Below are 23,890 nucleotides of genomic sequence, written 5' to 3'. Positions count from 1 at the left end.
TCCCCAGCGAAAGCCAGTCACAACCTGTGCTCAGCTTCCACTTCCCGTCCGATCCTGGGCACTAAAGGTCAGTCTAGCCGAGGGGCCGCGGGGATCTATCTTGGAACTGGTCCTGGCCTGGGCTTAGAGTTGACAGAGGCCACTGACTCGGGCCCTGAGGATGATCGAGTACCAGCTGCAGGCTGAAACCAACCCTGGAAGCACAGGGCCAGGACGCTGGGGAGCGGTTGCCTGGCAACAGTACAGCTGTCCCTGCCCTCCATGGAGTTGTGCAGTACCGAAGGGTGGGGCTCCGGTGTGGGTCCTCCACCCCACCGCCGCTCTGCTCCTTTCCAGGGAGCCTTGGCTCTGCGTTCCTGCTGACCCTTCTGGCTTGGGTGTACTGTTCCGGAAAGACTGGCTTTCTCCGTCCATGAAGCGCCCGGTTCACGCCAGCCTTGTAGCTTTGCACGAGTTAATTCCCTCCTCCACCCCCCAGCCACCCCCGATGTGAATCTCATTCCTAGGGAGTGTTAGCTGTTTGAGCCATATGCCAAGGGTGTTTTCTAGATAAAAGAAGCCTGACTAATCTCGCATCCACGTTAAGGGTGCTACAGTCAGCCCCGTGGTGTCCTCTGGGTTCGCATTATGATTTCCATCACATGGATGGAGAAACTGGGACTCACGGGCTAATTGTGCATGTCAAAGTTTTAGTTCGCAGTTGTCTGACTGCACTACCAAGCCGCCTGTCTGCAAGCTGGAACCACAGTATAGTGTATTTAAAAAATGCATACCTAGAGGGTGTTCCCACATGAGCTGAGGCTTGCTGTGGGCCAAGGCTGGGGGAGTTTATCCTTCTGGTGATCTTTGGGTTGTGTGGATACGCCTTTGGGTACCACCGAGGTTATCATGTAGTCTTCACATTCAAAATCAAGTATAATAAAGCTAATGTACTTGGTAGAGTACTGAAAAGCAGACGCTGGTATACTGTGACACTTCCTCTTCATCCTCAGAAACAGGGCCGAGGCAACGGTTTTAATGGAGTGTGGACATGTACGTGATGGTAGTCTTCTCCCTACTTATCCTGTGCTTTGCCTGGTCCAAGCTTCTGACTAGGCACACCTGTCATGGCCAAAGTTGGGAGACCACACTCGTCCCCCAGCCCTGGCAGTAAGTCAGCTCCTCTCCCAGCTTCCTTTGCCACCAGGTCCCTAAATCACAGTGGTTGATGTTAGCTTTGGAGGAATTATGGTAGAGCATTTCCCCCCAGCAGAGGCAGGGCTGGCAGCTCTCCGGAAGTGTGGCCACAAATAATGTCTGTCCCTTGGCCTTAAACAGCAGTCAGAGGGAAATGGCTCACCCTGCTGTTATTCACGACATTTACAAACACTTAGTCTTAGACAGATAATAAGCCCGATGGTTCTGTTTAGTGTTTTATATTATTAATTTCATAATTTATACTGCCTCCCTTTAGAGATTTGTGTCTGCAATGGCTGACGATCAAGAGAGAGACTTGCAGAGATTTCTGGAAAATGTGGATGAAATAAGTAAGTCGCATTAAGTCACAGGCTGAGTTCTGCCTTGGAGCGGTGAAGTGGGTGAAGAGAAATGAAGTTAGCTCCCTGGCTTGTTTGACAGGTTTATGACTCTCAAGGAAAAAAAAATGTAATTGAAATTAAGCAGAAAGGCTATTGAGATCTCAGTTACAGCCTTGGGGCAGTTTTTTCTGGCTGTTAATTGGTATCATAGATAGTTATTATGCTCTGGCTGAAGTTCAGGCTGACGGCTCTCCTCCAAGCACCTTTCCTGGTTGCCAGTGAGTCTATCTGTTCCCTTTGAGATCTATTGAGAGCCTACTTAGTCATCTGTGTTCCTCTTGTAGGCAGGGGACATGAGTCTGTGGCTTTCCCTTCAGATGTGTCAGTTACGTGAATGGCTTATGAGTTTCACCCTCTTTCCCAGTCCCCCTGACCCAAGAACACCCTTCCCGAGTTCAAAGAGGTAGAACTTAAGAGAATGTCCTCTGAACCACGCAGCACATTGAAGAGACTCCAAACCAGTCCATCCCTGTCCCAGCTTTAGGGAGCTTGTTTGTAGCTAAAAAGAGTGCATGTGCACACGTGCGCACACACCTTATTTAGCAAGTAGGAATATGTTAAATTGGCAGGCTGTATGGGTGAAAGGGAAACAAAACAGTTTTAGACATAAGGTAACCTCCTGGGGATAAGTAATTGGCTATCCAGTTGTGCCCGCACCAGCCTTCCCTGAGCTCCTTCCTGAATGCTTTTGTGGCCTTGGTACACTGCTATCTTCATGTGAACCCACCTGCCTGCTGGCCTCTATATTGCCTCCCTGCCTTTCTTTCAGAGTCTAGGGCTCTATGGTCAATTGCCAAGGCTACCACCGTGCTTCCATCCTAATGTGTCCGGAATCGAGTCATCCCCTCTCACTTTCTCTCCTCTCCCCTTCCTAAATCAAACTCCTCTCTCTGCTTCTCCTGGTCTCAGCTGGTGGCACTGCCACCCACAAATCTCCAAGTCAGTGGGACTCCTCCCACCTTTCCATCTGTGTCCAATCAGCCTTCAGCTTTGGCTCCCCTCACCCCACCCCCCTGTCAAGCTTCTCTGAGGCACCCTCTGTTCTGGTTCCTCTCTGCAGACTCTTTAACAACTTGTAATGTTGTTTCTGCCGCCAGGCCCACACTCCCCACAGAGTAATGTATCTAAAATGCAGATCTGGCCAGACACTTCTCTGCTTGTGTTCTTCTTAGTCACAATGACTCAGGAGCTCTCATCGGACTAAGTCCTCACGTGACTTTCTCCCCGAGCCCCCTCATCTCTCCACATCTCATGCGTGAGCAGCAACAAGCTGCTTGCAGTTTACTTTTGTCTTGGTTAGGGTTTTACTACAGTGAACCGACACCATGACCAAGGTAACTCTTATAAGGACAACATTTAATTGAGGTTAACTTACAGGTTCAGAGGCTCTGTCCATTATCTTGAAGGTGGGGAGCGTGGCAGAGCCCAGGCAGGCATGATGCAGGAGGAGCTGAGAGTTCTACATCTTGTTCCGAAGGCAAGCAAGAAAAGCCTGGCTTACTGGCAGCTAGGATGAGGGTCTTACAGCCCACACCTACAGTGACACACCTACTCCTACAAGGACACACCTACTTCAACAAGGCTAGCTCTAGTAGTGTCACTCCTTGGGCTAAGCTGAGTTCAGTGTTGAAAACAGATATTAAAAAAATTAATTTCAAGGTGATATGTGGAAGAAAGAGAGAGTTGAAAAGGTGCAGAAGAACCTAACCCAGTTTAGGTAGTTGTATTAGTCTGATGAGACTATCACAAAATACCAGAAGGATCCCCCTGTGCCTGCTTTCTCTGCACCAGGATTGCAGATGTACTACCACATGCAGCTTTTGACAGGGGTGTTGCGGATCAAACTCGGATGCTCAGATTTGTGTGCTGGCAAGCGTTTTACCATGAAAGTTTTCTCCCCAGCTTCTTCTGTATACCTTTCTTTGGGGAATTTTTTTCTTTTCCAGTGAGTAGGGATCTTCATGTACCTAAATCTCCCTTTACCACTCAGGGAAAGCAGAGAGGTGGTCAGACCCAAGTCAGAGCTTACGAGGAAACGTACCTCTCCTGATCGGTCACTGTCCCAGGTTGAGACCCAGGGAATGGAGCAGTGGGACCTGCACATGCACAGGTCCACTCACACTGCAGCATCACCCTTTTCTCCGTCAGAGCCTTCTCCCAGCCATGGAAGTCCAGGCAGTTTCTGAGTCTGGTCCTGGTTAGGGAAATGGCTGTCTAGGGGGGCAGTTTCACAGCTGATGATGATATTCTTGAGGTCTTTGACTATGGTGCTGATTCCTAAAGTTATCTCTGATGCAGACTATGGCTCAGTGTGGCTCTTCATTAAGACCACTCTGTGTATCACACACACACACACACACACACACACACACACACACACACACACACAGTATTTATTTTACATCCTGATCACAGTTTCCTCTACCTCTTCTCCTTCTGGTCCCTCCCCTCCACCTCCCCTCTCCACCACCACCCCACCCACTCCTCCTCTGTTTCTCTTCAGAAAATGGCTGGCCTCAAAGGATTATCAACCAGCCACAGCAAATCAAGCTGCACTAAGACTAGGCACCTCCTCTTCTATGAAGTCTGGACAAGGCAACCCAGTAGGGGGAAAGAGTCCCAAAGGCAGGCAGCATAGTTAGAGATAGCTCCTGCTCCCACTGTTAGGAGTCCCACAAGAAGACCAAGCTACACAACTGTAACATATGTGCAGAGGGCCTAGGTCAGGTTCACGCAGGCTCCCTGGCTGTTGGTTCAGTCTCTTTGAGCCCCCATGGGTCCAGGTTAGTTGATTCTGTGGGTTTTCTTGTGGTATCCTTAATCTCTCTGGCTCCTACAATCCTTCCTCCCCCTCTTCTGCAGGATTCCCTGGGATCTGCCTAATGTTTGGCTATGGGTTTCTCCATCTGTTTCCATCAAATGCTCGATGAAGCCTCTCTGATGACAATTGAACTAGATACCAATCTCTTAGTATAACAGAATATTACTAGGACCCATTTCATTGACTTTTTCCTATTCATGTTTAGTTCTATCACAGATCTGGCTATGAAACCTCTAGGCAGTGTCAGGGGCAGGTTCCCTTTCATGGCAAAAGCCTCAAGATGGACCAGTCATTGTTTGGCCACTCCCCAAATTTCTGCTCCACTATTATCCCAGCATGTCTTGTAGGCAGGACAAATTGTAGGTTGAAGGATTTGTGGTTGTGTTGGTGTCCTGATCCCTCCACTGGAAGCCTCGCCTGGTTACAGGAGGTGGGCAGTTCTGGCTCCATATCCCCCATTGCTAGGAGTCTTAACTAGGGGTCAATATCATCGGTTCCTGGGAGTTTTCATTGCCCAAGGTTTCTAGCTTGTTCAAGATGTCTCCTGATTCCAGTTGTCTCTCCCAGTCCTCTCTCCCTCAGTCCTGAGTCAGACCTGATCCCTCTTGTTCCCATCTCCACTTCCCACTACTGTGCAGTCTACTCTCCTGATCCACACATGATGTCTATTCTGTTTCCCCTTCTCAGTGAGATCCACGATCCCCCCTTGAGCCCTCCTTGTTACTTAGCTTCTTTGGGTCTGCAGATTGTAGCATGGTTATCCTTTACTTTGGGTCTGCAGATTGTAGCATGGCTATCCTTTACTTTGAAGTACCATGTGTGTATTTCTGGGACTGGATTACCTCACTCAGGATGATCTTTTCTAGTTTCACCCTTTTGCTGGCAATTTCATGGTGTCATTGTTTTTAATAGCATACTTGATTATGGTGGATGATGTTTTTGATGTGTTCTTGGACTCAGGTTGGTGTACTTTATTGAGTATTTTTGCATCAGGTTCATAAGGGCAATTGGTCTGAAATTTTCTTTGTTGAGTCTTTGTGTGGTTTAGGTGTCAGAATGAGTGTGGCCTCATAAAATGAATTTGGTAATGTTCCTTCTGTTTCTATTTTGTGGAATAATTTGAAGAGTATTGCTATCAGCTCTTCTTTGAAAGTCAGGTAGAATTCTGTGCTAAAATCATCTGGCCCTGAGATTCTTGTGGTAGAGAGACTTTTAATGATGACTTCTATTTCCTTAATGGTTAAAAGTCTATTTAAATAGTTTATCTGGTCTCATTTTAACTTTGGTAAGTGGTATCTATCAAGAAAATTGTCCATTTCTTTTAGAGTTTCCAATTTTGTGGAGTACAGGTTTTTAAAGTAAGAACTAGTGATTCTTTGGATTTCCTCTATTCTGTTGTTATGTCCCCCTTTTTCATTTCTGATTTAAGTAATTTGGTTATTGCCTCTTTGCCTATTAGTTACTTTGGTTAAGGGTTTGTCTTATTTTGTTGATTTTTTTTTCAAAGAACCACCTCTTTATTTCTTTGACCCTTTGCATTGTTTTCTTTGTTTCTAGTCTATTGATTTCAGCCCTGAGTTTGATTGTTTGTGCTTTCTACTAATCTTGAATGTGTTTGCTTCTTTTTGTTCCAGGGTTTCCGAGTATGTTGTTAAGTCACCAGTATGAGATCTCACTAATTTCTTTATGAAGATACTTAGTGCTATGAACTTTTCTCTTAGCACTGCTCTCATGGTGTTCCATAATTTTTCATTGAATTCTAGGAAGTCTTTAATTTCTTTATTTCATCCTTGACCAGTGGTCATTCAGTAGAGAGTTGTTCAGTTTCCATGAATTTGTAGGCTTTCTATTGTTTCTGATGTTGTTGAAGTCCAGCATTAATCCACGTGGTCTGATAAGGTAAAGAGGGTTATTTCAATTTTCTTCTATCTGTTGAGACTTTCTTTATGACCAAGTATATGGTCAGTTTTGGAGAAGGTTCCAAGAGGTTCTGAGAAGAAGGCATATTTTTTGTGTTTAGATGAAATGTCCTCTAGACGTACGTTAGGTCCATTTGAGTCATAACATCTGTTAGCTCCATTATTTCTCTGTTTAGTTTCTGTCTGGATGTCCTATCCATTGGTGAGAGTGGGGAGTTGAGATCTTCCACTATTAATATGTGAGTTTCAGTTTGAGATTTAAGGTTCAGTAATGTTTCTTTTAAAATGTGGGTACCCTTGCATTTAAGGCATAGATGTTCAGAATTAAGATGTCATCTTGGTGGATTGTATTCTTGGATGAATATGAAATGTCCTTCCCCTGTATAGTGTCCTTCTTTGATGAAGTTTGGTTGGAATTCTATTTTGTTAGATATTATAGTGTCTATATCAGCTTGTTTCTTGTGTTGTTTTCTTGGAAAATCTTTTTCCAGCTCTTTACTCTGAAGTAATGTCTATAATTGATGTTGAAATGTGTTTCTTGTGTGCAGCAGAATGATGGATTCTGTTTTCTCATACATTCTGTTAGCTTGTGTCTTTTTATTGGGGAATTGAATCCATTGACATTTAGAGATATTAATGACCAGTGGTAGGTAATTCCTATTATTTTGATGTTGGTTGTGGTCGTGTGTGTGTGTGTGTTTGCCTCCCGTTTGGTTTTACTGTAGAATTATTTATTTCCTTTCTCTTCTGGGTATAGTTAACCTCCTTGGATTGGGGGTTTTCTTTCTAGTATCTTCTGTAGAGATGGATTTGTGGGTAAATATTGTTAATTTTTGTTTTATCATGGAATATCTTATTTTCTCCATCTATTGTAAATGAACATTTGGCTGGGTATAGTAGTCTGGGCTGACATCTGTGCTCTTTTAGGGTCTGTAAGACATTTGTTCAGACCCTTCTGGCTTTTAGAGTCTCTGATGAGAAGTTGAGTGTAATTCTTATAGGTCTGCCTTTATATTTTACTTGTCCTTTTCCCTTGGGGCTCTTAATATTCTTTCTCTATTCTGTACATTTAGTGTTTTGATTATTATGTGTCAGGGGGCCATTTCTTTTCTGGTCCAATCTGTTTGGTGTTCTGTAAACTTCTTGTATGTTTATAGACATCTCTTTCTTTACTCTGTGTATGTTCTTATAAAGACACTAGTCATAGTGAATTGGGGCCTCACTTGATATTATTTAACTATAACCAAACTCTTTTAATATTATTTAATTACCTCTTGAAACACCAAATATTGTCATACTGAGGCATAGAGTTTCAGCCTAGCTTTGAGGAAGTGTGTACAATCCAAACTGTGGCAGATGTCAACATTTTTTCTCAAGAAGTGACATTTAAGTAAAACCTTAAGAGTCAGTAGGAGGAGTCAACCATTGTGATGGACATGAAAGAATGTTCCTGTTGGGAAGTGAGGAGATAGAAAATCAGTTTGCGAAAGGGAGAGTGCACTGCTTTTCTAGAAACAGAAGGACTGGGAAGGTCTGAAAGTCTGTAGGAGTGCAGAGCAGTGCTCCAGAGGCACCTTGAGGGGAATCCTTAGACCAGGCACACTGATGTCTAAGGAAAGTCCTGTGCTGGGTGTGTAATGTGGACTAGAGGAGAGAAGAAGGTGCTGAGAGGCTTGTCAAGAGGCTATTGCCAGTACGGCGGAGGGTGGAAGTCATCAGTTGGATGCAGAGGTGAGGCAGTGGGAACAGAGACAATACCCAAATTAGTGTACTGATTGATACAGTGACAAACACACTTAGAAGTTATTCTTGACAAACTTTAGTGTTCTTGCCTGTGAGGGCTCAGAAAGAGAGAGAGAGAGAGAGAGAGAGAGAGAGAGAGAGAGAGAGAGAGAGAGAGAGAGAGAGAGAGAGAGAACTCATGGAAAGGTCCTGAGCATTGAGTGACAGGCAGGAAGCTGGTGATTTACTGAAATGGGGGCATTTGAAGAACAGACTCAGAAGAAAGATGGGCTTGTCAAGTTTGATGATTAAGACAACTGGAGAAAGATGTTCCATGTTCAGTAGCCTTTAGGTGTGAGCCTAGAGACATCAGTAAGACCGAGGTAGATCAAATTCTTAACAATGTGAAAATATTTACCAAGAAAGTACTATGCAAAATAAAATAGATGCCAAACATAAATATCAGACAAAATAGACTTTAAAACAAAGGCCTTATTAAGCTTTATTTAACAAAATTATACATGTGTATAATGTATATTATATTTTGACTTAGTATACATTATGAACTAAGCCATTCAAATAAACCTTTCAGAGCATTTTTCTTGGTGAATACTTAGAAGGTCTGCCCTCCTAGCATTTATGAAGTGTACAGGACATGATTTTCACTACCATTCTGTGTTGTACAACTGTAGCATGTATTCCTCTTGTCTGGCTACAACCCGCCTTATCCTCTTGGTTCTCCAGCCTCCAAACAACCTCCAGTAACCACCATTCTACCCCACTTTTATGAGGTTGGAAGGGGCACCATTTTCTTTGTCTCATCTTAGAGTGATTCTCTACATGTCTATAGGGAATAACACCGTAATAAATATGAAAGTGCAGATAGCTCTGCATAGATTGGTTTTATTTCCCTTGTATTCATACCTAGAAATGAGATTTCTGCATTTGTGCCTCAGGAATACTGCATTTAAATTTGGAAATAAATCTGTCAGAATATATTTAAGATCTTTGGAGAAAATTATAAAAATTTAATTGAAAGAACTCCCAGTAGAAAAGAAACAAGTCAATCTGAACAACGAAATAAACAACCTAGCCTTATAATATAATTCAAAGTAGGAAAAAAAACAATATCCAGGAATCCATAGTAACATGAATGAGATTGGATAGGTATAAGTAGGTAAATGAATAAAACCAATGCCCTATGCAAGTGAATGCTTAATAACTTGCGTTTCCTTTAGGGAGGTGAAATGTGCCTCTCCACCCTTAAATGAGAGATGGGTTAAGGCTTGCTTGCCAAGAATGTGGTATGGAAAGTAATTGGACAGTGGATAACAGCAGACAAGCACAGCCTTTCACAAATGGTCAAGGTTAACGTGATCCATCACAGTGATAGCATGCACTATGAACTGCTGTCTTCCTCCCCAGTTCTATAGCCTATCGGTGAGAAACACACCAGCTAAACCCAAATAGAATGACCCTCCAAGACACCTGCCCAGTACCCTTGCAGACTCTTATAGTGGAGCCAAAGAGATGACTCATTGATTAAAGGTGCTTGCTGCCAAGTCTGAAAGGCTGTCTGAGCCCCCGATTTTTAGCCTCAGCACCCAAATGGTACTGACAGCCAACCCCCTGCCAACCCAGTCTTTTGACCTCTCTGGAACCTTCACACACACCTACCTCACCCCACCCCTGCCAACATGGCCATTAAATAGATTTTTAAAGCCAACAAATAAAAACTGTGAAAGGTATCAAAAAACAAGGAAGGCTTGACAAACCACTGTACACCTGAGAAAGCTTAGCAGACACAATCACTGCAGCCCACTGCCCTTGAAGAGATCCAGAACTGGGGAGGATGTCCAGGAGAAGCTATTTGTTGTAGAAGAAAGTATGGGGCTCAATCAATACAGATTTTATTAAAAGACATAAGAGAACCTCTACATATAGTAAGCCATGTATTTTCCCAGGTATCAATTGGCAAAGACACCATTTCTCCTCAAATTACTTTGCACAATTAGTTTAAATCAAAACCCTCAAAGTGGTTTGTATTCAAATTCAACAAATTGGCTCAAAGGTTCATGTAGAAGAGCAAAGTGCTGATAATATCCAGAACAAATCCTCACAGGGGGCAGGGGTGGAGTGATGGTGAGCGAACCATCTACTGTTTGAGATTTTAAACAAACAACCCTGTAGTAATCTGTGTAAGGATGTGAGCGTGCTGGAAAGTACAAGCTGCGTACTAGAGAGGGATGAAGGGTGTAGAACGGACTCCACATCTGCAGCAGAGAAGATGAACACAGAGTAAGGCAGTGTCTCTCGTCCTCAGCAAGCCATGCTCCCATCCCGCACAAAATTCAAATTACATGAGGATCTAATGAACTGAGGAGAAAACAAAACTGAAGATCGATTTTGTGTATGTCTGTGTGTCTGCGAGTGCATAAACATATGCCCAACAGGCTGGAAGAGGATGCTCAAACAACCAATGCTTCCAGAAAACAAATGACACGTAGCCAAGGAGATTTTCAAAATCCATGTGTCCAGTCCAGAATTTATCCAGAAGCCTTTTAAGTCAATGCAAAGAGGACAAATGACCCAGAGGAAATTGGGCCAAGGATAAGAATAGGCATGTCATAGAAAATAAAAACCAAATGACCCATAAACTAAAAAGATATTCAGCACTGTTCATGATCAGCAATTATGGTGGCAATAATGGGAAAGAGTATAGCTTCTTTCTTTCTTTCTTTCTTTCTTTCTTTCTTTCTTTCTTTCTTTCTTTCTTTCTTTCTTTCTTCCTTCCTTCCTTCCTTCCTTCCTTCCTTCCTTCCTTCTTTCTTTCTTTCTTTCTTTCTTTCTTTCTTTCTTTCTTTCTTTCTTTCTTTCTTTCTCTCTCCCTTCCTTCCTTCCTTCCTCCCTTCCTCTTTCTCTCTTTCTTTCTTTCCTTCTTTCTTCCTTCCTTTCTTTTTTTAAATTTTATTTATTTACTTTATGTATATGAGTATACTGTTGCTGTCTTCAAACACACCAGAAGAAGGCATTAGATCCCATTACAGATGGTTGTGAGCCACCATGTGGTTGCTGGGATTTGAACTCAGGACCTTTGGAAGAGCAGTCAGTGCTCTTAACTGCTGAGCCATATCTTCAGCCCCCCTTCCTTTCTTTCTTTCTCCCTTCCTTCCTTCCCTCCTCTCTCTCTCTCTCTCTCTCTCTCTCTCTCTCTCTCTCCCTCCCTCCCTCCCTCCCTTCCTTCCTTCCTTTCTTTTCTTCTTTCTTTGGACTTATCCTTCCATTTATTTCATAAAATTTTAGGTTAGCATACAAGGTTTAGGGATTCATCATGACATCTTTTTAAAATTACACTTATTTGATTATCAGGGTGAGGAGGGTAAGGAGGGTGCACACGTACTCATGAAGGGCAGAAGACCACTTTCAGGAGTCCATCCCTTCTTTTCACTCTCTGGGTCTTGAGGATGAAATTCAGGTGGTCAGCCTTGGCAGCAGGCACCTGCTTAGCTATATGGCTAGTCTAGAAACTCGTTCTTATAAACTACTATAGGATATGGTTACTTACAGTCATATCCTGAAGAATGTATGACATGCACGAGCACACGTACATATGGGTATTCAACTGGACATTTATCTACTGTCTGAAACTTAAAACAAGCCACATGAGTTTCTGGCAACACTCAACTGAATTGCCCTTGACTCATGGTGTGTAAACTGTACCAAGAAGACCTCTTAGGCATATTGCAAAGAAAATGCAGGCTACACTAGAGTGCACATTTCATAAAACCATGTAGCCATCATGCTCAGGTACATAACAAAACTTGTCACAAATGACTTTCTTTACTATCCCTCTACCCCTTGAGTCAGCATTGGCCACATGACTTGCACAAGCAGAAGCTCAAACCTCATACAAGAGACACTGCATCCTTCTGTGGTGAGAACTGAAGGTGGATGCAGATGTGGGCAGCTATGTGAGTTTGAAAACATGACCTTGAAAGAGCTCTTTCTTAACACCATCCCTTTCCTCTCTGAATGAATAAGTAGAATCCTCGATTTGGAATTGTCAGGTTTAGATTGTCCAAAACTTGAAAGTATTTGAGAGAATAATAGACTTCCTAGGATGACATAGTAGGGGATCTGGGAGAGTGAGGGTCACTGACAGACCAGTAAGTTCCCCCCATGGATATTTATCCATTTTTCATCAATGTTTAGCCTCCCTAGTCAAGGCTGCTAGATATGGATAATTAGATTGATCTGAAATTGGAGTGAGGTGAGCAGATTTATCTGTTTAGGTGGGGTGTGAGGGTAGAGTGATCCCTCTAAACGACAGTCTATGAATGCCAATCTGGGTAGATAACACAGTGAAGAGAGGCAGGGAGACAGCTGAAGGCTTCTGTTTTAGGAATCTCAGAGCTGCTTGTGTTACGTTTGTCTCCCACACAAGATCACAAGCTTTTCAAACAAAACAAAAGGATTTTGTTTTTTATTCACCACTTTCCCTGATAATCAGCAAAACATACAACTCCTGATAAGCCGACCATAAATTACTACCGTTGGCTAGTGACTTAAAGCTCTCTTCCTGGAAGCCCAGTATTAAATTCTCTTGCTATTTCTTTTTCTTCCTAATTGTCTCACATTAGTCCTAGCGATTCACTGGTCTTCCTAGTACCTTCTTCTCCTTTCTATGGATCATCCTTATTAATTTTCAACACCATCCTTTCCAGCGGATGGAGTCTTTTCTTTCGAAGAACTTGCCTGATTGAGTCACGTGTGATTTTTTTTTCCTCTAGCCAGTTTAATCCAAGAGATGAATTCTGATGATCCCTTCATACAGCAGAAAGCTGTCCTGGACTCGGAAAAGAAACTCCTGCTGATGGAGAGAGAGCAAGAGGAGGACGGGTGCAGGACCACTCTGAATAAGACCATGATCAGTCCTCCACAAACTCCCGAGGTTTCCCTTTCCGCTATGGAGGTCTATATGTAGATATCCCCGGGAGACCTGCTCTTCCTGTAGTGGAGACTCAACCTCTCTGCCTGCTGAGCTTGAGTGTTGTATTTAGGTTCCATGTTTTAACAATTCATATGTAACAAGCCACAGGGTGGGGGTGGGGTCCCCTGACTTGGACCATCTTGCTTCTGTAGGAGCAGGCCCATAATTGTGCCCACCATAGCATTTCCAACTTTAAAGCAAGCCCCTTCAAATCTAGAGCCCCTTAAAATCTAAATCAGTATTGGTGGTTAAAGGAAATGGCCTGACTCCTTGTTTGCAAGGTTTGCTCTCTTGGCTTTATATACACATTTACCAGAGCCTGAGTTTTAAAATTTGTTTCTTTGTTTTTATGATATCCCATATCTTGCAGAATGCAGATGAAATGAGCCCAGGTAAGGACAGCATCTCTCTCTCCTTCTCCAGTGTGTTGTATTCATTTAGGATCAGTATTTTTTTATATAGAATGTAACTTCCAGACCCTTAAATTATGGCCCCTGGGCTTAAAAACAACCCACAAACAAAATCCTGCTGACGACCCAGGTCTGGTGCCAGTGGCTCGATAGGCAGAGAGCAGAGGCTTTTCTATTTTATTTTTCGTTTTCTCCTGACCAGTCTTTTGTAAACTGAACTCAGTTCTTCTTTATGGCCCAATTTACCCTTCACTGCTTAGGGGATGCAGTTATTTTCTGTGTTGCTCAGCTCTGAGGCTCACTATGCTAAATAGAATGAAAAGTCTCTCTTCAAAGGAAAAACTCTTTTAAGAGGCATAATTCAAATCTGAGGCATAGACACAGCCAAGACACATAATAATACAACTCACGGGTTAGCTTTTAAAGTCACATTAAGAAGGTGACAGTTTAGCTGCCTCAGAATTGTGCTCATGTATGCATGTACACACGCATACACATGCATGCATGTGTGTGCCTACATATGTATGCATAAGTACAGCTGTAACATCCCAAAGTAGCGTCCTCTGGAATTTGAACTAAAGGACTGATTGGAGTATCTGGCTTGCTCTTTTTAAACGCTGTGAATCGCTCTGCTGTCAGATGCCTTCTTGGCATCCGTGGAGAAGGACGCCAAGGAACGAGCCAAGAGAAGACGAGAAAACAGAGTCCTGGCAGATGGTAACTGTTGGTCCTTACTTTTCAATAGCTGGAATGATTCCAGCTGAAGGAGCCCATGAGAGCCTGTGTGCAGATGTGTGGGAGTACAAAGCTCCCTAGGGAGTGGGTTCATGATGGGCTGGCAGCCAGAGGACCTGGCCAGGCAGAAACCATTGGAGGTCCATCCTCTGACCTTACTCAAAGTACAGTCAGCAGGACACAGCCTTAATGAGGCCCCCTAGGTGGAGTGAGCCAAGCAGATTCCTGAATGGCTCTTGGGAAATAGGAAGGAAGAGAGGCTCCACTGGCTAGCCTGAGCTACAGTCAGAAGGAAAAGAGACATGGGGGGAAAGGGGAGACAAAGTATGTGAAAAATCGATAAAATGCTGTTGTATGTGTTGGGGTCGGATGCATGAATGTGCGGAGTGTGTTTTCTGTTTTTTTTTTTTTTTTTAATTTCGGATGGTGTGTTAATGCAGATCTTCCCCACTCCCCATTTGCTCAAAGACCATAGGGACCCTTGCCTTGGTCAAGGATACTAGTGGCATAAATATAAGCCTCAGTTCAGAAAAATATAGTTTCTCTGAGAGGCTACATAGAAAACCTCAGCATAGATTTGAAGGGGAAAAATATAAGGAAATTGGACCTCAAGTAATGGTAGCGAAAAATAAGCAGCGCTGAGCCAGACTAGAAAACCCGAAATCTAGAAGGACCTTCCAACATATACTGAGGACTGACTGTGTGCCTTTTTTTCCCCAGCCCTAAAGGAGAAGGGGAACGAGGCCTTTGTCAGGGGCGACTATGAAACAGCCATATTCTTCTACAGTGAGGGCTTGGGGAAGCTCAAGGACATGAAGGTGCTGTACACCAACCGAGCCCAGGTGGGTAACCCCTGGCGCCCACAGTGGCGACTCCGAGAATGGGTGTCGGGAACCCCGTCAAAGCAGAGGCAAGGGTAGACAGTATCGTTGGTGGCAAATGTTTACCAACAGGCTGCAAGTGCCAGTTTCCATGGTATAAACACGTCCCATAATCAGCCTTGTAGCCTCTGAGAACTTGAAAACTGCCACTAATGTTTTTGGTGGTACTCTCAAAGGCCATTATGCCAATTTGTGCTTATTATGTCAAACCTGCTTTTTGATTCTATGACTGTGGTTAGATTGGGTAGCCAGGAAACTGATAGCACTTTCTCTGAATGTCAGGGTTTCTGAAGCCCTTTCCCCTTAGGCTTATTTTACAGAGAACCTCAGTTTCTCAAAATTGAGCCATAACCGACTGCCTGATATGTCTTACCTGCTGCTTAATGAAGTCAGGAAGCTGGTTAACTATTACCTGAAACAAAAATGCCATTAGTCACCTTATCTTTGAGATACAGTGAAGATTGGCGTGGCAGATTCATGGATGTGATTTCATGACAGACAGGACCTGTCAGCTGGACCTCTGTGTGACAGACTTGATGCCATGTCACATACCAGAAAGAGAGGCAGCCGCAGAGCCCTCTTCAGCACCAATCTCCATAAATCAAGAGTATCTGTCTGGGCTTGGTGAAGGAGAAGCATTCGAAGCCAGACACGGGGTATCCGAAGCTGGAGAGTCTGTGGGGTGACAGTGATTTAATGGCCAATAAATCCGAGAGCAATACAAGCAAGCTTGTTACCCGAGCAGTTTGCATATGTCCGACAAGAGGCCAGGTATTCTGTCCTACCCTCATTTGTGACAAAAACTTGTTATAAGAAAGGAATCCCATAAAAAAGATGGCCAGGAGCATGCTTTAACAGCGCCCCCCGCACCTATTGCCCTAACAAGAATATAAATATGAAGTTATTAAGGACAAAATACTGCCATTATACTTTCCCTCAGAACTCCGTCTGTCACAGCTATCCAATGCCCCACTAGTTATATAACACTGGAGTCATAATAAGTCCATTTAAAGAATTCAGAAGGATCTTTTAAGTGTAAGCAATTAATACAATGGTTACTTTTCTTTCTCTTTCGGCATTGAATTTGGTCTTGGAAAATATCTACCTACTGATGCCCACTCGAGCTAGTCTCCCTGAAGAGATTAGAAAGCAGTGGAGTTGAATTGCTTTTAAAATGTTATGTAATTCAGACTCATATCTAGTGCAGGCTGTCCGTCCCCCACTCCAGTTCATCTAAATTAGTTACTTGCATTTTTACTGTATTCAATTTTAAGCCACCCTTTGATTAGTCATAAGAATCTCATTAAAAGTGGCTGTGGATAAATATAAGGAAATGTGGTGAAAAGCTTTGGGGAAGCAACTTCTTCCAGCTCTCTCTCTCTCTCTCTCTCTCTCTCTCTCTCTCTCTCTCTCTCTCTCTCTCTCTCTCTCTCTCTCTCTCTCAGAGCATACATTCAGAGGCAAACAGACACAGAACATGCTGCCTGGTATTAGGAATCACTTGAACCGCAGACTATTTTTAAAACACCTCTCCCGTTTGCGTGCGGTGCTAGAAAACAGTAAGGATGCTGGGAATTGAATATTGCTTGCTAAAGAAAAGAACTAAAAGCCACACCTGCTTTGCCTTTCTATCTCTCAAGATGTTAAATCAAGATGGCTGGTGCCCAATAGGTAAATCTAATTTAATTGCCATTAAGAAAAGTAGCTTTTCTTAAAATGGGAAGAGGCAAAAGAGAATGGGCAGGGAGTCAAACTCAAGTCTTAGAGGAGATGAGAGGAAAGGAAAGGAAAGGAAAGGAAAGGAAAGGAAAGGAAAGGAAAGGAAAGGAAAGGAAAGGAAAGGAAAGGGAAAAGGAAAAGAGGGAAAAAGGGGAAAGGGGGATAAAAGGAAAAAAGGGAAAGGGGAAAAGGGGAAAAGGGAAAAGGGGGAAAAGGGAAAGGGAAAAGGGGGAAAGGGGAAAGGGAAAAAGGGAAAGGGAAGGGGAAAAAGGAAAAGGAAAAGGAAAAGGAAAGGAAAGGAAAGGAAAGGAAAGGAAAGGAAAGGAAAAGGAAAAGGAAAAAAGAAGGAAAAGTACAAGGCTACATAGAGAAATTGTTGAAGCCTGTGATGAGGTCCTCGGGGTTGTTTGGACCTTAAGTCTCATAACATAAGATCATGGTTGCCGTGATCTAGTTGTCTAATTGTCTAGGGGGACATGGATTTCTTCGTCCCGTATGATTCTCAAGTGCAACTCAAGACCCGAAGAAGAAGGAGCAGATCTGTACTGCAAAGGCCACTGCCAGGCTGCTGCTTGCTTCCCTCCTCAGTTTGTCTGGATGCCTTGATTCCCCAAGAGTTACAATGCCACTCTTTCATGGAAATAGCTCATCTTACTGCTAAGAGTATTACAGCTCCTTGGGAAAATTTGGGTCATGAGTAAATCTAGATGTGGGCTGCATTGTTCTTGGAGACTGGGGGCCTCGGAGAAATCACTCATTCCCTGGAACCCAGGTTGTTGTTTTGTTGGGTTTGTTGTTTTGGGGGGGTTGTTTGTTTGTTTGTTTTCTCACATGGGATCATGATTACTGTTTCTCCTAGAACTTTCCAAAAGAAAAGTGTCTAAGATCTATGTAGTGCTTCTTGATAAGAAAAGAAGAGGAGGAAAAGGAAGAGGAAGAGGAGGAAGAGGAGGAGGAGAATTAGGAGGAAGAGGAAAGACAACATATATAAATATATTCTTTATCTTTCTCCCATTTTTATTATTAGTAAATATTAATTATTTAGAAAAATGGTTTCCTGATTAAATGACCTATGCCCATACTCCTATATATACACATACAAACACACACACACACAGATACGGATATACATACATATACACATATACACACAAACACATATGTGCTCACACACATATACACATACATACATACACACACATGGGTGCACACACACACACAAACACACACACATACATACATACATGCACACACACACACACACAAGCTAGGATCCACATATGAAAATGAGCATGTGGTATTTGTCTTTTTACCTCTTCTATATATTCCCCAGATCTATCAATTTCCCTGCAAATTTCATGGGTTTTTTTTTTCCTGGCTGAATAAAACTCCATTTTGTGTCTATATCCCATTTTTATTGCCCATTTACCTGTTGATGGACATCTCGACTTGTCCCATTTCCTTGGTAAATGTGTGTGCAGGTACCTCTGTGGTAGGATGTACAGTCCTTTGGGTAAGTGCGCAGACGTTTTCTAGCTGAGGTATGTGGTTTCTAGAGGATCGTCCGTACTGATTGCCATAATGGCTTCACCAGTTTGGACTCTTACCCGAGAGTGAGTAAGGTTCCTAGCCTTGCCATATCCTTGATTCCATTTTCTGTTATTTGCTTACTTGGTGGTATTAGCTGCCCTTTCTGTACCGACTGAGGACTCCTTTGATACAGAGTTCTGTCTGAGTATCACGTATTTGTGTCATTTCAGGCTTTTATAAAACTTGGGGACTATCAGAAGGCTCTCGTGGATTGTGACTGGGCTCTGAAGGTAAGAGGCCCCTTCCTTTGCCACATGACTATTGATCTTACTCCAGCCTGTGTCTGAGTCCTGAAGTGCACAGATAGCAGCTCCATGTGTGTCACCTGAGGGACCTCAGTTTCCTCATCTGTGAAATGGGATGGAATCGAGTTCCTGTGAGGGTCGGAACATGCACACAATGCCCATTAGCTCATACACGTGCTCCAGAGACAGCATCAGCCTTGGTCCTTGAAGGTCCTGTGTTACACTAGCTCGTTCTTCACTTGGTCCCTGTCAAATGCTCTACTTGGTGTCTCAGGGAAAACATCCTTTCCTCTCCTCCAGGACCAGCCATGATTTCTCCAATGTCATCTTGTCATCTTCCTCCTCAGTCCAGAGATCATCTGGAAGTGGATTGCACCCCACTTCTATTTGTGGATGGTTATCAGAACAATAGAGTGCTGTTGTCCCACGTGGGTTGGGCTTGGGCACATGCGCAATGCTTTCCTTCATGTTCTCTCCAAGAGCATACAAGCAGAGAGAGAATCAAGGCTGTAGAGAAGAAAAAGTTGCTCAGCACTCAGGCGCCACATTTAGTCCTTGGTGACAGTATTTCATATGACTAAATTAATGTTGAAATAACCCTAAATCCAAGCTTCCCTGTTATATACTGTCAGGTGATCTTTTAAAAAACTTACTTGAACAAACTCTTCTCTGAGGACAGTGCACATCAGCCCCCCCCCCAAGGGTCTAGAAATGAGAAGCATTTTTATCTTTAAAAATGCTTGATATTTTCTGTGGTGCGCCATAAAAATATGATCCTATTCCCTCTCCCCCTTTGTCTGTTACTCTCTATTTCCATCTGCCTTATCGCTATCTCGTTGTCTCTCTTTGTCTCTCTCTCTCTCTCTCTCTCTCTCTCTCTCTCTCTCTCTCTCTCTCTCTCTCTTTCTCATTCTGTCTGTCCTATGGCTTTTCACATATTAGGCAAGAATCCCACCACTTAGCCACAACTCCAAGCCCTTTATATTCTGAGACAAGGTCTCACTAAACTGACTAGTCTGGCCTTGAACCTGTTATCCTCCTGCCTGCCTCAGCCTCCCAAGTAGCTAAGATTATAGCCCTGCACCATTAGGCCTAACTTTATAAAATGCATCTCTTTGTTGTAATGTGTAAGAGAACATGAAGTGTTGTAAAGTGACAGGTTTGACAGATGTGTGTGTGTGTATGTGCGTGTGTGTGTGTGTGTGTGTGTGTGTAATGTGTTGTAATGTGACAGGTTTGACAGAGGAAAGGCAAAGAAAACAGAGTACCTCGGACCATATGCCATTTTGCCTAATTAGTTTAAACAACTTACAGTCAGATAAAGTAGAATCCTAAGAGAAGGTTCCAGGTGTATCGGTGCCTCCAATTCCCCAGGACAGCACCTGTGACCTCACCCAATGACCATAGCCTAAATCAAGAATAAACATTCACAGCCACATACTGGCCATATTCTCTTGCTATTCTTTGTTTTTACTTACTTATTTGTGTGTGCATGTGTGTCTGTGCATGACATATGCATGATATATGTATAAGTGTGTATGAGTATGTTGAGTGTGTGTGAGTGTGTTTTGTATACATGATGTGTGTGTGTGAATGCCATAGCACATGTATAGAAGTCAGAAAAATCCCCATGGAGTTGACAGGTTCCAGATATTTGACTACTGTCTCCAGGCTTGTGTGGCAAGCGCCCTTACCTGTTGAACCATCTCAATGGCTCCTCTTTTTTTTTTTTTTTTATTACTGAGGATATAAGCGAGGGAAACAGGAATGAATCAGAAAATCCCCCTGATTCTGGTGTTCACAAAGCATTGTGAACCTGCAGGTAGCATGAAGCACCTGGTTATGTCATCCCCCTGAAGGCACAGCATGGAGGGACCCAGCTCTGTCACACTAGGCCAGTCATCATGAGGGCAACCACATGCTGACGGCAGCACCGGATCTCCTGCTTGCCCACACTGTCGCTGTCACCTTGTTTGCTCAGTGTTGTCGTTCTTGTTGTTTTTTGTTGTTTTAGCTTATTTTGTCTTCTGGCACCAGTCGTTAGCAGAAAAGAGCTCAGGAGGGTTTCCTTGGCTGTTTCAAACGTAACAGCAAAATCGATCATTTGCTGCAGGCTCACAGCACAGGTTCCGTTCAGTGCCACTATTTTCCATAATTTTTCCAACCAAAAGATGAGCCCCCAGAAATGAATTAAGCCATTTACATGGGTTCACAAAGCCAGAGGGCACACTGACTGCCGGCCTGTACTCTCTTAACTATCTACTATAACAAAGCCCCTACCGAAAACCAAAACCCCGGGACCCGTGGGAAAGGATCCCATTCCTTTCTGAGATAGAAACGGGATCTCCTGTAAGGAGCTCCAGAGTACAAGTCTTCTAATCAGACAAGGGACCAAAGAGTTAGACACAGCCCACACTGACCCAGGCTAACACGCTGGCCTCTGCCCAAATGATGAATGAAGCTCAACATAATGAACTAAATGAGACCCCAAAGCAGAGCAGGCCCAGTGGAGGCGGCGTCAACATAATCGCCAGCACTCAGAGCCCAGTCTTGTTAAACGCCCAGTGAGGCTCCCAGGGAAAGAGGGTTGAATCGACACAAAAAGAATTTGAAAACGGGTTGACTTCTGCTCTTTGTGAAAGCCACAGATTCCAAGGAAAAGGTTTGCTCTCTTTAAAATGTCTTTATAGGGGGCTGGAGAGATGGCTCAGTGGGTAAGAGCACCCGACTGCTCTTCCGAAGGTCCAGAGTTCAAATCCCAGCAACCACATGGTGGCTCACAACCATCCGTAACGAGATCTGGCGCCCTCTTCTGGAGTGTCTGAAGACAGCTAGTGTACTTACATATAATAAATAAATAAATCTTAAAAAAAAAAAGTCTTTATAGTCTCAGTAGCAATGATCTCTGGCACTCTATTATTAATAGTATAGGGACTTTCATGGCAATTTAACATTTCTTGACACATTTAAATTGGAAGAGACCAGCCTGAGTGATATTACAGGGCTGATGTCCCTTGTCAAAGAAGATAAGGGCGGCAAAGCTGCTTTGCATCAGGAGCAGACGAATGTCACCATCAGAAGAACACTTCCTGCCCAGTGAAACCCATCCTGCTTTGAAGGCCACACCCCATCAAAGACAGTGTGGGGCTCACTGGAGTAAATGCATGTGACAGAAGAATCCTGGTTAGACTGGACAGGTCCAGTCATAAGAAGGTAGCTGCTCTTTGTGGGTGGAGAGAGGATGTCATAGCTATAGCCGCTTCTCTTTGCCATGCCTATGAAGGTCATGGGCTTCGGCTCAGGGACTTGGATGCCCCCAGCTGTGTAACACTAGTATTCTGTCATAAACATGCTATGAATACCTGGTTCTCATGAGCAGAGGGGCAGGGCATCCTCTCTTCCCCTTGGTCACACCTCTCCTGCTTCCTGGATTTCATCCTTTGTGAGTTCGCTATGCTCACTGCCCTGCTTCCTGCCCTCTTCCGTCCAGGCTCCTCATCTCCTCTCGTGAGCCTCATGGATTCACCTGTCATCTCGGAAAGTCCCTTGCAGACCAGCTTCCCCAGCTTCTCCCTTCTCCCGGCTCCAGGCCCACCTCCATCACCCCATGCAGGTTTCCATTTGGTTGTCTTGGCATCGCCCAAACGCAGGAAGCTTCTCTACCACCTGCCCTCCTGACCCCTTTCTGCTAGAGCCAGTTGTGCCTTCCCTGCATCTCGACTAGGTTCTGACTTCTCAGCACGCCGAGTTAGTCCTCAGCGCTCATCCTCCTCTGACATAGCCCTGATGTCTGCATTCTGCTTTCTGCAGCTGTCACCAGGACCTCAGGCATCAGCCCTCCTTCCATGTGGCTGCCTGGACCCCTTGCTCATCTCCCTGCCTGTCCCTACTCTGGCCAGTTCTGCATGCTACTTCCAGACCATCTTGCCTTCTTGCCAACAATGATAGTGCAACCCTCCTCCCACTTGCCATTTGAGACTTTCGTGGGGAATCTTTTTAGCTCCTCCTTCCCACCCTGTCTTTTTCCTTCACCCAATACTTCAATTACAGTTGGACCATCCATGAGGATCCTGAACTCCCCTCTCTCTTCCCATTCCCCTCCCTTTTTTATCATCACCCTCCTTCAATGCTTTTTTTTCTCAGTTCAAATACCCCCACATTGCCTGCTCCTCTCATTGTAGGGTCTCCTCCACTGAACCTGGAGGAAAGCTTTCCTTGTAGTCTACAGCCATTTTTTTCATAGCATACTTCAGAAAGAGCTTTTGATTTTATTTGCCGTCTTTGTTTCCAGTACTGGGAATTGAGCCCAGGGACTTGCGCATATTAGGCAAGCTATGCCCCCAATCCTAATAACATTTTTAAGCCCCTGTGTCCTGGAATTCAATGGCCAGATTTCAAATTCTAGCTCTTCCTTGCAGTGATGATGCAATACGAGTCCCCCCCCCCCCCCCCACACACACACCTCCTGCGCTCTCCTTGTCTGTGACATGGGGAAACCCAGGCCCATATTGCTGCATTGCTATGAGGTTCACAAAGATCATCCATCCAAGCTATCAAGTTCAGTGCTGACCACATGGAACAGACTGATTAGTCTGGGCTCTTATTATTCTCTGTATTAGTCCTATTCACTTCATAATAGATCAGGAAATATTATACATAAAAACTCCTGGTAAGAGTTTCTCTAGCAATTATTGTTTCCTCTTTTGCTATTATTTAGCCTTTCTATAAATCACATTTGCTCTGAAATGTATTGTTGCTGCCGTAACCACAGCAACGGCAGCTAACGGAGTATTAGGAGAGTGCTAAGTGTTACACAATTCCCCCTCCAACAATGGGGCGGCGGAGAGAGAGAGACTATGAATTACTATCCTTACGGTCCAGATAAGGAAAACGGTTGACCAAAAGCTGGTGGCCTAACCAACATCCTGAGCTGTTAATTCACCTAGAACATTCTAGACTCCTGAGACTGACCCCCTGAACCTTCTAAATCTAAACCCTAAAGGATATCTCACCTGGCTCAATAGCTTTCTTATAGAGGTGATGAGTGTATATCAATTAACTGATGTTTTAAGTTTTAGTTCATATGTCTGTGCTGGGTGGCTCCCTGCAGACTTACGATGAGGAGGACCAGGCAGAGTCAGGGCCCTTCTGTGAGTGTATAGCCTTAGCTGTACACTTAAGCCCTCCCTTTTGTAGAGGGGCATCCATCTAGGTCTTAAGTGATACTAACGGGAATTCCTGTTTGTTCTGTATGGCCCAAAGAATGGTCTGCCAAAGCCAT

General features: G+C 43.9%; 1 protein-coding gene across 4 annotated transcripts in view; it reads left to right on the top strand.

Moving 5' to 3' along the window:
- Nucleotides 1-23,890, top strand: part of Ttc12 (tetratricopeptide repeat domain 12) — a 54,484-nt gene continuing 30,594 nt past the window's right edge. For 2 of the 4 annotated variants that reach the window (XM_021172151.3, XM_085844621.1), the window contains exons 1-7: nt 1-67; nt 1,454-1,526; nt 12,830-12,990; nt 13,400-13,421; nt 14,079-14,156; nt 14,895-15,016; nt 18,535-18,594. In XM_021172151.3, coding sequence (XP_021027810.1) covers nt 1,469-1,526; nt 12,830-12,990; nt 13,400-13,421; nt 14,079-14,156; nt 14,895-15,016; nt 18,535-18,594 — 501 coding nt within the window. In that variant the 5' untranslated portion in view covers nt 1-67; nt 1,454-1,468. Of the gene's footprint in view, nt 68-1,453; nt 1,527-12,829; nt 13,012-13,399; nt 13,422-14,078; nt 14,157-14,894; nt 15,017-18,534; nt 18,595-23,890 lie in introns of all 4 variants that reach the window. The other 2 variants (XM_029481153.2, XM_085844620.1) reach the window with 1 other exon arrangement.

The sequence above is a fragment of the Mus caroli genome, unplaced genomic scaffold (assembly GCF_978045245.1).
Source record: "Mus caroli unplaced genomic scaffold, Mus_caroli_1 scaffold_11, whole genome shotgun sequence".
Classification (NCBI taxonomy): Eukaryota; Metazoa; Chordata; class Mammalia; order Rodentia; family Muridae; genus Mus; species Mus caroli.
Note: the sequence above shows the minus strand (reverse complement) of the source record. Positions and strands in the feature narration are given on the sequence as shown.